The sequence below is a fragment of the Pelophylax lessonae genome (assembly GCF_965119305.1).
Source record: "Pelophylax lessonae genome assembly, chromosome: 4".
Taxonomy (NCBI): domain Eukaryota; kingdom Metazoa; phylum Chordata; class Amphibia; order Anura; family Ranidae; genus Pelophylax; species Pelophylax lessonae.
Genome location: NC_138771.1, coordinates 19,158,926 through 19,172,170, shown reverse-complemented (window position 1 = coordinate 19,172,170; position 13,245 = coordinate 19,158,926). Strand labels below are relative to the sequence as shown.

Here is a 13,245-nt window from a genome sequence, read left to right as displayed (position 1 = left end):
CCCCCTTTACATCACAGTGCACCCTTTACAGTGCAGTCCCCTTTACATCACAGTGCCCCCTTTACAGTGCAGCCCCCTTTACATCACAGTGCACCCTTTACAGGGCAGTCTCCTTTACATTACAGTGCTGCCCCTTTTACATCACAGTGCCCCCTTTACAGTGCAGTCCCCTTTACAGTGCAGTCCCCTTTACATCACAGTGCCCCCTTTACAGTGCAGTCCCCTTTACAGTACAGCCCCCTTTACATCACAGTGCACCCTTTACAGGGCAGTCTCCTTTACATTACAGTGCTGCCCCTTTTACATCACAGTGCCCCCTTTACATCACAGTGCCCCCTTTACATCACAGTGCCCCCTTTACAGTACACCCCCCTTTTCATCACAGTGCCCCCCTTACATTACAGGGCCCCCTTTACAGTGCAGTCCCCTTTACATCACAGTACAGCCCCCTTTACAGTGCAGTCCCCTGTACAATACAGCCCCTCTACATTACAGTGCAGCCCCCTTTACAGTGCAGCCCCCTTTACATCCCTGTGCCCCCTTTACAGTGCAGTCCCCTTTACATCCCTGTGCCCCCTTTACAGCGCAGTCCCCTTTACAATAATGTAAAGGGGGCACTGTGATGTAAAGGGGATTGCACTGGAAAGGGGACACTAATGTAAAAGGGGGGGGGGCTGTGATTTGAAGGGGGAACTGAGGACACTGCTCTGTAAAGGGGGGTTGTGGTGTGAAGGGGGGCTGAGGACAGACTCTGTGAATATCCCATACTCCGACCCGTCCATCAAACACTCCTCCCCCAGCCCTGGAGGAAATTGGCAGCCATGAAACCGGTCCCTGGTGCCAAGGAGGTTGGGGAGCGCTGCCTTAGTGCATGCAAATATTCCACTCATCTCTAGTCTATGGCAGCAATAAAATCAGCACTATGAGGTGTTGGGGGGGGGGGTTACCTCTCCCCGGTGTATCCAGCAGCACACTGACATCTTCCAGTGACGGGATCGCACTGTCCACCATTGTGACACTGACACTCCTGGCTGCAGTTGACCCCGTATCTTCCCGAAGTGCACGGCTGGGCGCAGACAGAACCCTGTACAGACAGACAAGACAAAATTAATTCACATAACAGCAGGAAAAACCAAAATCCATCATGGAAAAAAAAAATGTGTATTATTAATTCTAATAAATTTGTATCAAAAATATTTACTATGCAAGAAAAATATACAAAGTAAATCTGCAACTATTTTATCAAACCAAAATAAAAACAAAAAACAGACCCAGCCGCACATGATAAAATAACAAATAGATAAACAGTAAGTGGCCAAAACCACCGCCTTGGAGTGACCCTTCGTTTCAGATTAAAGCGGAGCTCCACCCAAAAGTGGAACTTCCGCTTGTATGCTCCCCCCCCTGTTTAAGGGGGGTACCCTTCCCCACTTCCGGGAGACAGCGCCGTGGCGATCGCTCCCTGTAAAGACAGAACGGCGGTTTGCCATTGTAAACACGGCAGACCGATGTTCTGTCAGTATTGAACACAGGGATCCGGTGTTCTTATTTAGGAACACAGGTCTCTGTGTTCATGCAGCAAGCCCATCCCCCGCACAGTTAGAAAGCACCCCCTAGGGACACACTTAACCCTTTGATCACCCCTGGTAATAATCCCTTCCCTGCCAGTGTCATTATTACAGTAACATTGCATATTTTTAGCACTGATTACTGTAGTAATGTCACTGGTCCCCCCAAAAGTGTCAAATGTCAGTTAGGGGTCCCATCTGTCCGCCACAATGTCGCAGTCCCGCTAAAAATCGCAGATCGCCGCCATTACTGGTAAAAAAATGTAAATAAATAAAAATTACATAAATCTTTCCCTAGTTTGTAGACGTGATAACGTTTGCGCAAACCAATCAAAATACGCTTATTCTGATATTTTTTTAACCAACAAAATGTAGCAGAATACAAATTGGCCTAAAATGATGAAAAATTTAGATTTTTAAGTATTTTTTATTGGGAATGTTATATAGCAGAATGTGAAAAAAAAATATATATTTTTTTTTTCTAGAATTGTCGCTCCTTTTTTGTTTATAGCGCAAAAAACTGAATTTTTGTAAAATCTTACCTGTAAAATTCCTTTCTCTGAGTCCTCCGACAGTTGCCGCCACTTCATATTCATCACTAATGGGGTTATTGACCTTTGCTCCGTAGGAGTAGCTAGGCAACAAAATCTGTTAATATCAAAGCTTTTAACATATCACACCCCTAGGGGGTGGTCCCCTCAGTCAATACCTCCCTGCTTCCTGCATTCCCAACTCAGTTTCAGCAGAATAGCAGTAGAGTACATAAACAGACCCCAAAAGAGGGGCGGGGGCGGCGACTGTCGGAGGACTCAGAGAAAGGAATTTTACAGGTAAGATTTTACAAAAATTCAGTTTTCTCTTACATCCTCCGACAGTCGCCGCCTCTTCATATTCGTCACTAATGGGGACGTCCCAAAGCAGTGTAGACATGAGGGGTGGGAAAAAAATGCAGCCGCGCCTAAAGCAACGCAGTACCCACATCAGAGAAAGGAACCTTACCAAGGTAAGAGAACCAACCTGGCAACAGGAAAAAAACGTGCTCAACAGGAGCAACATCCCAGGAATAACAAGTAACCCAGGGGTAAAACACCCCAACAGCCAAGGGCCCATACAAGGGACCCTAAGGCACTGCCGCACTAAGAACTTTACGGCCAAAGGAAGCATCTGCCGATGCCTGAACATCTACTTTGTAAAATTTGGAGAAGGTGTGAACGGACGACCAAGTCGCCGCCTTACACACCTGGGCCACAGAAGCCTGATGACGATAGGCCCAAGATGTACTCAGAGATCTAGTAGAGTGCGCCTTCACAGGGAAAGTAGGAACCTTCCCCTTCAAAGCATAGGCTTGCACAATCGTCTGTCTGATCCATTTGCCAATGGTAGCAGCCGACGCTGCCATGCCCTTCCGAGGTCCCTCAGGAAGAACGAATAGTGAATCCGACTTGCGAAAGGACTTAGTCGATGACAGGTAAACCCTGATCGCCCTAACAACATCCAAGGCATGCAAAGCCACCTCCTTTGGATGCTTAGGCTTCGCGCAAAGCGAAGGCAAGACAATGTCCTCATTGAGATGGAATTCCGAGATCCTCTTCGGAAGAAAAGAAGGGTTAGGTCGTAAGACTACCTTATCCAAGTGAATCACCAAGTAGGGAGAGCTGCAGGACAAAGCTGCCAGCTCCGACACCCTGCGAGCCGAAGTGATCGCCACCAGAAAAGCGACCTTCTTGGACAATATAGACAACGAAATCTCCCTGATCTTTTCAAAGGGAGTATGCTGTAACACGGACAGAACAAGGTTCAAGTCCCATGGAGGCAAAGGCTCCCTCCTAGGAGGGACCAGGTGTCGCACCCCTTGAACAAAGGTGCTAACCAAAGAGTTAGACGCCACAGGGCGTTGAAAGAGAACGGCCAGCGCAGAAATCTGACCCTTAATCGTGGCCAACGCCAAACGCTGGTCCACGCCCGTTTGCAGAGTCTGCATCGTGATGGACAGGTCGTTCACCAGGCCCTGACTGGTACCCAGACTGCTTCATGCATTCACCCAGCAGAGCGGGAGAGCCCCCCCCCTCGCAGCCCACACACAGGCAGCAATTCCACACAGGAACTGACAGGGAGTTCAGCAGCCACACAGACATGCAGGGTCACACAGTCCCACACTGACACCCAAATAAACAGGTCCCCACACAGAGGTGCACTTACCAGTCCGGAAGGTGTGGGGAGCCTGCTCCAGCGACCAAACCGCTGCACAGAGGACAGGGAGTGTCGCAGCCAGGACGCAGTGGACTGCGGTGCGAAACCGCAATGGCGTCCAGTGAGGTAGCCACCTCACCGCAGCATCCCTGCAGCGAACAGGGATGGGTCATTCAATATGCCAGGAAAACCTGAGCTGAACGCTCGATGGCAGGCTGGGAAGCCCCTGGCCCTCAGCCCTGGGATCCAGGGTGGCCAGACCAAGACCCAGCTCCGCATGATCATCTTCATCCGAAGAAACTAAACTAATGCTGAATAAAAGAACAGCTAAGTAAAAGAAAGAGAAAAATACTCAAACTAAAATCAAAAAGAGAATAGAGGCTGAGACAGAAAACCCCAGCACAGGATCAGCTTGCTACTCCTAAGCTAGGCATTAGAAACTGAGTTGGGAATGCAGGAAGCAGGGAGGTATTGACTGAGGGGACCACCCCCTAGGGGTGTGATATGCTAAAAGCTTTGATATTAACAGATTTTGTTGCCTAGCTACTCCTATGGAGCAAAGGTCAATAACCCCATTAGTGATGAATATGAAGTGGCGGCGACTGTCGGAGGACGTAAGAGAAAATAAAAATTGCACAGGTGATCAAATACCACCAAAAGAAAGCTCTATTTGTGGGAAAAAAAGGACGTAAATTTTATTTGGGTACAGAGTTGCACGACCGCGCAATTGTCCGTTAAAATAACGCAGAGCCGAATCGCAAATGGCCTGGTCATTAAGGGGGGTAAAATCTTCTGGTCCAGAAGTGGTTAATGGCATCCCAGTATTAGTTAGGGTTCAATATTGAGTTGGCGCACCCTTTGTTTGGGGATGGCCCCTTCCTGTTCTAACATGGCTGCACACTAGTGCACAAAGCAAGGTCCATTAAGACATGGATGAGTGAGTTTGGGGTGGAGGAACTTGTCTGGCCTGCACAGAGTCCTGACCTCAATCCGATAGAACACCTTTGGGATGAATTAGAGCGGAGACTGCAAGGGAGGCCTTCTCTTCCAATATCAGTGCCTGACCTCACAAATGCGCTTCTGGAAGAATGGTCAAACATTCCCATAGACACACCTTGTGGACAGCCTTCCCAGAAGAGTTGAAGCTGTTATAGCTGCAAAGGGTGGGCCAAGTCAATATTGAACCCTACGGACTAAGACTGGGATGCCATTATAGAGCATGTGCGTGTGTAAAGGCAGGCGTCCCAATACTTCTGGTAATACAGTGTATATGCAGGTATACAATGCCTTGCGAAAGTATTCGGCCCCCTTGAACTTTGCGACCTTTTGCCACATTTCAGGCTTCAACCATAAAGATATAAAACTGAGTAATTTTGCACGCCCAATTTTTCCGTTTTTATTTGTTAACAAAGTTTGAAATTTTCAATAAATTTTATTCCACTTCATGATTGTGTCCCACTTGTTGTTGATTGTTCACAAAAAATGACAGTTTTATATCTTTAAGTTTGAAGCCTCAAATGTGGCAAAAGGTCGCAAAGTTCTAGGGGGCCGAATACTTTCGCAAGGCACTGTATATACTGTATGTTATAACTAAGATACAAAGGACACGATGGGACGGTAAAGAAACCGTTTGGATTTTGATTTTTCAGCAGCGCAACACACTGTACTTTATTATTCGCTGTGATTGGTCGGTGAACCTACACTGGGGTGATTGCATCAGCTGGCGTTAGATAATACAGTGATACACGGGGGACGCTGTGGCAGCGCATAAGTGCTTTGGTTTAACCACTTTACCAGTAGAGGATTTTGCTGTCTTACGTCTGGGCCACTTTTTGCGATTCGGCGCTGTGCAAATTTAACTGTCAATTGCACGGTCGTGCGACGCTGTACCCAAACGAAATTTACGTCCTTTTTTCCCCACAAACAGAGCTTTCTTTTGGTGGTATTTGATCACCTGTGCAATTTTTACTTTTTGCGCTATAAACAAAAAAAGAGCGACAATTTTGAAAAAATAGCAATATTTTTCACATCTTTTTATATGAAATTCCCCCCAAATAAAATGTAAAAATCTAATTTTTTTTAAATTTTTGGCCAATTTGTTTTATGCTACCTATGTTTGGTAACAAAAATCACAATAAGCGTATTTTGATTGGTTTGCGCAAAAGTTATTGCGTTTACTAACTAAGGGAAAGATTTCTGTCATTTTTGGTGTTTTTTTTTTTAACGCGTAATGGCGGCGATCTGCAATTTTGTTTTGCGGGACTGCGACATTGCAGCGGACAGATCGGACCCTTGACTGACATTTTTGACACTTTTGGGGGTACCAGTGACATTACTGCAGTAATCAGTGCTATATATATGCACTGTTACTGTAAAAATGACACTGGCAGGGAAGGGGTTAATTTTATTGGAGAGGGAGGGGTTAATGTATGCCTGGTGCTTACTAACGTGTGGGGGGGGAGGTGACTGTGTGACACAAGGACAGATCGAGGGTTCAACTATGCTGAACCCTGCAATCTGACCCTGCCTGTCACTTAGGAGATCCGCCCGCTTGTGTTTACACAAGCAGGCGGATCTCCACACAAGATCCCCGACGATCGGGGAATCGGGCCTCCCCTGGCCCGACTCCCGCTGTGACTGAATACAGCGGGAGCGAGAAGGGGGAGTGTCTGACGTCGTAGGTCTAAGTCGTCAGACGATAACGAACCACTTTGCCGCAGTAGGCTCAATGTGAGCAGACGGCAAGTGGTTAAAATCCATTCATGAGATTGCCAACCTTTACACATATTGCAATCCAGGAACAACAATGGTTAATATGGGTAGTCCAATAGTTCAAATGTCTATGCAGCCAATGTCAACTGATAGACAAATATATACTATTCACCTAGTTATTATTTTTTTTTTCTTGATGGGTTTTGGTTTTTTAGCTCACGGTGTGTCAATACATTTTTTCTTGGTTCCCATGTTCAGGCAAATATTATTAATCTGCCATCTGCCAATCAAATCTGGTCACTGGCATAGACAACAGTAACTGAATGTAGGCACAGCTGTGTTGCCTGCGATAACAGCGATTGCCTATGGATACATCGACTCTGAAGAGCTTATCCATTAATGCAATATAAAGAACAATCATTATATGCAAATCACAGGAACCCTGAGTAAGTAAATAGAGGTAAGTCTGGGAAACCTAGAAATTTTGGACTGGAATGGGTTACTGCCCTTCGCACAAAGCTCTGCCGCACTGAACCAGCCTGTACAGCATTGGATGCATTTGCACACAATGACCCAGATTTAATAACAAAACATTGTAACTCAAGTTTTGTGAAAAAAAAAAAAAAAAATCCCCTCCAGGTAAACTATATATTGTAAGAATTTCAGTAAACTTTTTTTTGCAGATTCATACCTTACTTTATTCCGCAGATATTGCTGCTTTTTTCACTAAGTCTTTTCTCACTGATTTCTTTATTATACCCACTTGACTCTTTGGCTTAGCCTTCATTATACCCACCAGGTGCAATGTCTTCATTTTACCCACTTGTTCCAAAGTCATGGCCTGCATTATGCCCACCTGGTCCAATATCTTTATTGTACCCACTTGGTCCAAAGCCTTAGCCTTCACTATACCCGCCTGGCCCAATGTCTTCATTATATCCACTTCGTCCAATTTCTTAGCCTTCATTATACCAATTTGGTCCAATGGCTTCATTATAACCACTTAGTCTAAAGCCTTAGCCTTCATTATACCCACCTGGACCGATGCCTTCATTATACCCACTTGGTCCAAAGTCTTAGACTACATTATGCCCACCTGGTCCAATATCTTTATTATACCCACTTGGTCCATTGTGCCCACCTGGTACAATATCTTTATTATACCCACTTGGTCCATTGTGCCCACCTGGTCCAATAGCTTTATTATACCCACTTGGTCCAAAGCCTTAGCCTTCACTATACCCCCCTGGTCCAATGTCTTTATTATATACCCACTTGGTCCAATGTCTAAGCCTTCACTATACACATCTGGTCCAATGTCTTCATTATAACCACTTGGTCCAAAACTATAACCTTCATTATACCCACCTGGCCCAATGTCTTCATTATATCCACTCCATCCAATGTCTTAGCCTTCACTATACCCCCCTGGTCCAATGTCTTCATTATATACCCACTTCATCCAATGTCTTAGCCTTCACTATATCCATCTGGTCTAATGTCTTTATTATAACCACTCGGTCCAAAACTATAAGCTTCATTATACCCACCTGGCCCAATGTCTTCATTATATCCACTCCATCCAATGTCTTAGCCTTCACTATACCCATCTGGTCCAATGTCTTTATTATAACTACTTGGTTCAAAGCCATAGCCTTCATTATACCCACCTAGCCCAATGTCTTCATTATATCCACTTTGTCCAATGTCTTAGCCTTCACTATACCAATCTGGTCCAATGGCTGTAATATAACCACTTGGTCTAAAGCCTTAACCTTCATTATACCCATCTGGACCAATGCCTTCATTATACCTACTTGGTCCAAAGTCTTAGCCTTCATTATACCCACCTGGACCAATGTCTTCATTATACCCACTTGGTCCAAAGTCTTAGACTACATTATGCCCACCTGGTCCAATATCTTTATTATAGCCACTTGGTCCATTATGCCCACCTGGTCCGATAGCTTTATTATACCCACTTGGTCCAAAGCCTTAGCCTTCACTATACCCACCTGGTCCAATGTCTTCATTATACCCACTTGGTCCAAAACCATAACCTTCATTATACCCACCTGGCCCAATGTCTTCATTATATCCACTTCACCCAATGTCTTAGCCTTCACTATACCCATCTGGTCTAATGTCTTTATTATAACTACTCGATCCAAAACTATAACCTTCATTATACCCACCTGGCCCAATGTCTTCATTATATCCACTCCATCCAATGTCTTAGCCTTCACTATACCCATTTGGTCCAATGTCTTTATTATAACCACTTGGTTCAAAGCCATAGCCTTCATTATACCCACCTGGCCCAATGTCTTCATTATATCCACTTTGTCCAATGTCTTAGCCTTCATTATACCAATCTGGTCCAATGGCTTCAATATAACCACTTGGTCTAAAGCCTTAGCCTTCATTATACCCACCTGGCCCAATGTCTTCATTATATCCACTTTGTCCAATGTCTTAGCCTTCATTATACCAATCTGGTCCAATGGCTTCAATATAACCACTTGGTCTAAAGCCTTAGCCTTCATTATACCCACCTGGACCAATGCCTTCATTATACCTACTTGGTCCAAAGTCTTAGCCTTCATTATACCCACCTGGACCAATGTCTTCATTATACCCACTTGATCCAATGTCTAAGCCTTCACTATACTCATCTGGTCCAATGTCTTCATTATAACCACTTGGTCCAAAGCCATAGCCTTCATTATACCCACCTGGCGAAATGTCTTCATTATATCCACTCCGTCCAATGTCTTAGCCTTTACTATACCCATCTGGTCCAATGTCTTCATTATAACCACTTGGTCAAAAGCCATAGCTTTCATTATACCCACCTGGCCCAATGACTTCATTATACCTACTTGGTCCAAAGTCTTAGCCTTCATTATGAAAGGGAGCATGGGAGGAGGTGATGAGAGAGCTCGACAGCAGGAGGTCTTGGAAAGAGCAATGCGGACAATTTGGGTGATATTTTGAGATGAGATTGGTGATGTACCTGGGGGGCCGAGTTGTGGATGGCTTTGTATGTTGTTAGTATTTTGAATTTTATTTGTTGGAAGAGCAGAAATGAGTGGAGGGATTGGCCAAGAGTGGTTGGTAAGGTGTGAGATAATCTCAAACTGCACATATATACAGCCATGACACTACAGAACAGAAGTGCATAGGCCCAGAAAGTGCACTGCTTTTTTTTAGGAGAAATTCAGGACAAAAAGGTAGACTCTGTAGTTTATTGCTTAGGCAAAATTAATATGTTCTTACCGTCCATCCTGCTGGACAGGAACATTCGCCCGTCACATGATGACACACACCTCCATTCTGGCAAGGACAGCGAAGCTCACATAGCGCCCCATGGCTTCCTGATGGGCACAGCTCCTCACAACTACCATGTGAACAAAAAAATAAAAAAACAGGCACACGTAAGACTTTACAAAAGAGTGCAAAGACGTTCTATCTACAACTAAAATCTGTCCTAATGGCATCAGTACTCTTGTATAGAAAGCACCATATATAAATCTTAAACTTAAAATCTGCTTTCAGACAAATATACTGTATGGGCTAGCACAGCTCACTTCTCATTTAAAAAAGATCTTACTGCTTGTCTGCCATACTGATCTAATGGCTTTAATGCTTTTTGGAGTCACTGAGTTGAAACAAGTATGACTTCACTATGGGCTTACCTGTGTTGGGTCGGCAATTTGGAAAGTATTGTAACCAGAAACAGCCAGGCCAGAAAAGCAAGGCTACATGTAGGCCACCCCTAGCTGCCCAATGTAGTTGTTCTCTATCAGGAGGGCACGACGATACAGTCCTATCCGAGAGGCCAATCTCTTCATACCATAACTGCCCCAAATCCCACGCAGACTCCTCTCACTGTGTGTACAGATGACAGGTTCAAAACCACCCAACGCCACCCCTTGATCCAACGCAGCACCAACTCTTCCACTGGTTAAGAGTCATTCTTTCACAAGGCCTTGTATTCATAACCTGTGGTTACAGGCTATGGCCATCTCACCATGAACCTGGGACCATATGGGATAGAAGAGCTCAGGTCAGACACCTAATGTAAGCTCCATTTGAGGTGTCCTCTACTCAACGTCCGGAGGGTAGGCCACCACCAACTTCTGGCACAACCAAGTTTACACTGTGTACCTTTTATTCAGAATCCTGTGCGCCTACAGCAGTGTAGCATATTCTAAGTTGCACCTGTCCAACTTACATACAGTATTTCTACTCGAGGATTCAGGCAGCCTCGTAAAATAAAACACCTCCATCCAAAAGCTAATTTTTTCTTCTTTTACTTGGCAATATCGGTGTACAGCTTCCAAAAATTTGCAAAGCATAGACACATAGTAGATAAGGTTGAATAAAGACAATAGTCCATCCAGTTAAACCTGTGTAGATGTATGTGTGTCAGTGTCGCTAATCATTTCCAATATTCCTGTATGTTTTGTTCTTTAAGATGCACGCCCAAGAGTCTTTTAAAAATATTAATACTCCCAGCTGACACCACTGATTGTGGAAGAGAGTTCCACTTCCTTATTGCCCAGACAGTGAAGAACTCCCTACGCAGCTTAAGGTTAATAGGCTTCTCCTTCAATATCATTGTGTGGCCCTGTGTCCTCTTACACTCTCTGAGACCAAATCGTTTTTTTTTTTTTTACGCTGGGATCACCATTGAAGTATTTGTAAATTGCTATCATGTCCCCTCTCAAGCATCTCTTCTCCGGCGAGAAAACATTTAGAGCTTGTAGTTGTTCCTCACATGAGGTCCTCCAATCCCCCTATTAATTTTGCTTCCCTTCTCTAGACTCTCTCCAGCTCCAGCCCAACCCTTCCGACGACTGGTGACCAGAACTGGATGGAATACACCAGACATGGCTTAACCAGAGTTTATAAAGTGGCAGGATTATAATTTTATCTCTGGAGTATATACTCTTTTTTATGCATTATACTATTCTGCTGACTTTGATAGCTTCAGCTTGACATTGAATGATATTGCTCAGTCTGTCTTCCACTAGGAACCCCAGATCTTTCTCCATCCTTGATTCTCCCAGAGCCCCCCCCCCCCCCTAGTGAGTAGTTTTTGTTAATGTTTTTAGCTCCCAAGTGCATTGCCTTACATTTCTCCACATTAAACCTCATTTGCCATGTAGTTGCCCACTTTTTTTTTTTAGTTTGTTTAGGTCTTTCTGTAAAATTTCTAAATCCTGATGTGAAGCAAAAAGACACCATTGATTTAAATCCAGTATACCCACATCTTCTGGTGCAGTGAGAAACCAAACACAGTTCCATTTAGCACTTCAAGGTATTAATTCTCTGCTCTTTGCTGGACTCCACCCTCCTAATATATGGGGTTTCGGCCAAAAGAGCGGGATCAGCAGGCCATTTCCTGCAATTAGAGGCCTAAACTAATAGGGATAGGTTAACCCCTTCCTATATATATATATATATATATATATATATATATATATATATATATATATATATATATAGACAGGGCTTTTTTTCAGGGGAAACGTGGGGGAACGCAGTTCCGGCACCTCCAACACTGAATGTATTTAAGTGCAAGGGGTGCTGGGGTGTGCTGGATAGTCTATTGATGATGGCTGCTGGGAGATCTATTGTTGCCAGTGGGGATCTATTTTTGCATGGGGGTCTGTTGTTGCTGGAGGAGGATCTATTGTTGCTGGAAGGGATCTTATATTTCTGGGGAGTTAGTTGTTGCTAGAAGGGATCTACTGTTGAGAGAGAGGTCTATTGTTGCTGGCTGCTGGAGAATTTAGGGTTGTTGCTGGTGGTCTATTGTCGCTGGGGTGGATCTATTGCTTCTGGGGTGGTATTTTGTTGTGGGGGGGGGGGCATTGTTGTATAGGTGATCTCTTGTTTCTGGGGGTCTATTGTTGTTGGCTGTAGGGGATCTACTTTGCTGCTTTTCTTGTTAAAATTAACAAGTTCAATACAAATTACTTAGCCCCACAGAATGATACTTGGTTCTGTGTTCTCTAAAAGGGACGGTACTGGGAGGTGGGTAGGGGGTGGAGACCAAGGGATGTGCTTGGGGGTGGAGACAAGGGGTGACTCAAAAGGGGGAGTTCCTGCACCTACTATCTGAGAAAAAAAGCCCTGTATATATATATATATATATATATATATATATATATATATATATATATATAGTGCCTTTTGGCACAGGTTTCCTGTAAAAAAGACCAAATCAAAATCTAAGATCATTAATGATAATTGACATTGTCTTTTAGATACTTACAAGGCTCCCGTGTATCCAGGGGCACAGTGGCACTCGCCAGTCCTGTGGTCACATGTTGCTCCGTTCTGGCACTGGCACCTGAGCTGACAAGCTTTGCCGTAGGTCCCAGGGTCACACCAGTCTTCACAGCGCCATCCTCTGTACCCTTCAGAGCATACACAGGCACCGGTGATGGGGTTGCACAGTGCCTCATTCTGACACTGGCAGCGGTTACTGCAGTGTGGACCCCAATGCTCACTGTCACAGCCTGACAAAGAAGAACACAACAAAAAAATTAAGACATCCAGACCAATGAATATGTCAAATGCAATCAATAACATGTGTTTAAAGGGATTTTTTTCTCTGCATGAGCACCCCAGCAAGACCCTTATTATGCTGCAATTTAAGTGATTTGTGATCCACAGTAGTTCACAGTGATCCACACGGTGTTGCAGGCTCAAAATACTACTAAATATGCAACTGAGAGTTGGATGTATGAAGAGAACATTT

The 13,245-nt window shown here is 44.4% G+C and overlaps 1 protein-coding gene across 1 annotated transcript in view; it reads right to left on the bottom strand.

Annotated features, from left to right (window-relative positions):
* The window catches only part of MEGF11 (multiple EGF like domains 11), a 1,080,387-nt gene that overhangs the window by 470,267 nt on the left and 596,875 nt on the right, over positions 1 to 13,245 (bottom strand). The window contains exons 6-8 of the mRNA XM_082255259.1: positions 12,757 to 13,003; positions 9,750 to 9,870; positions 948 to 1,084 (exon numbers count right to left, since the gene is read on the bottom strand). Of these exons, the coding sequence (XP_082111385.1) occupies positions 948 to 1,084; positions 9,750 to 9,870; positions 12,757 to 13,003 (505 nt within the window). The remainder of the gene's footprint in view (positions 1 to 947; positions 1,085 to 9,749; positions 9,871 to 12,756; positions 13,004 to 13,245) is intronic.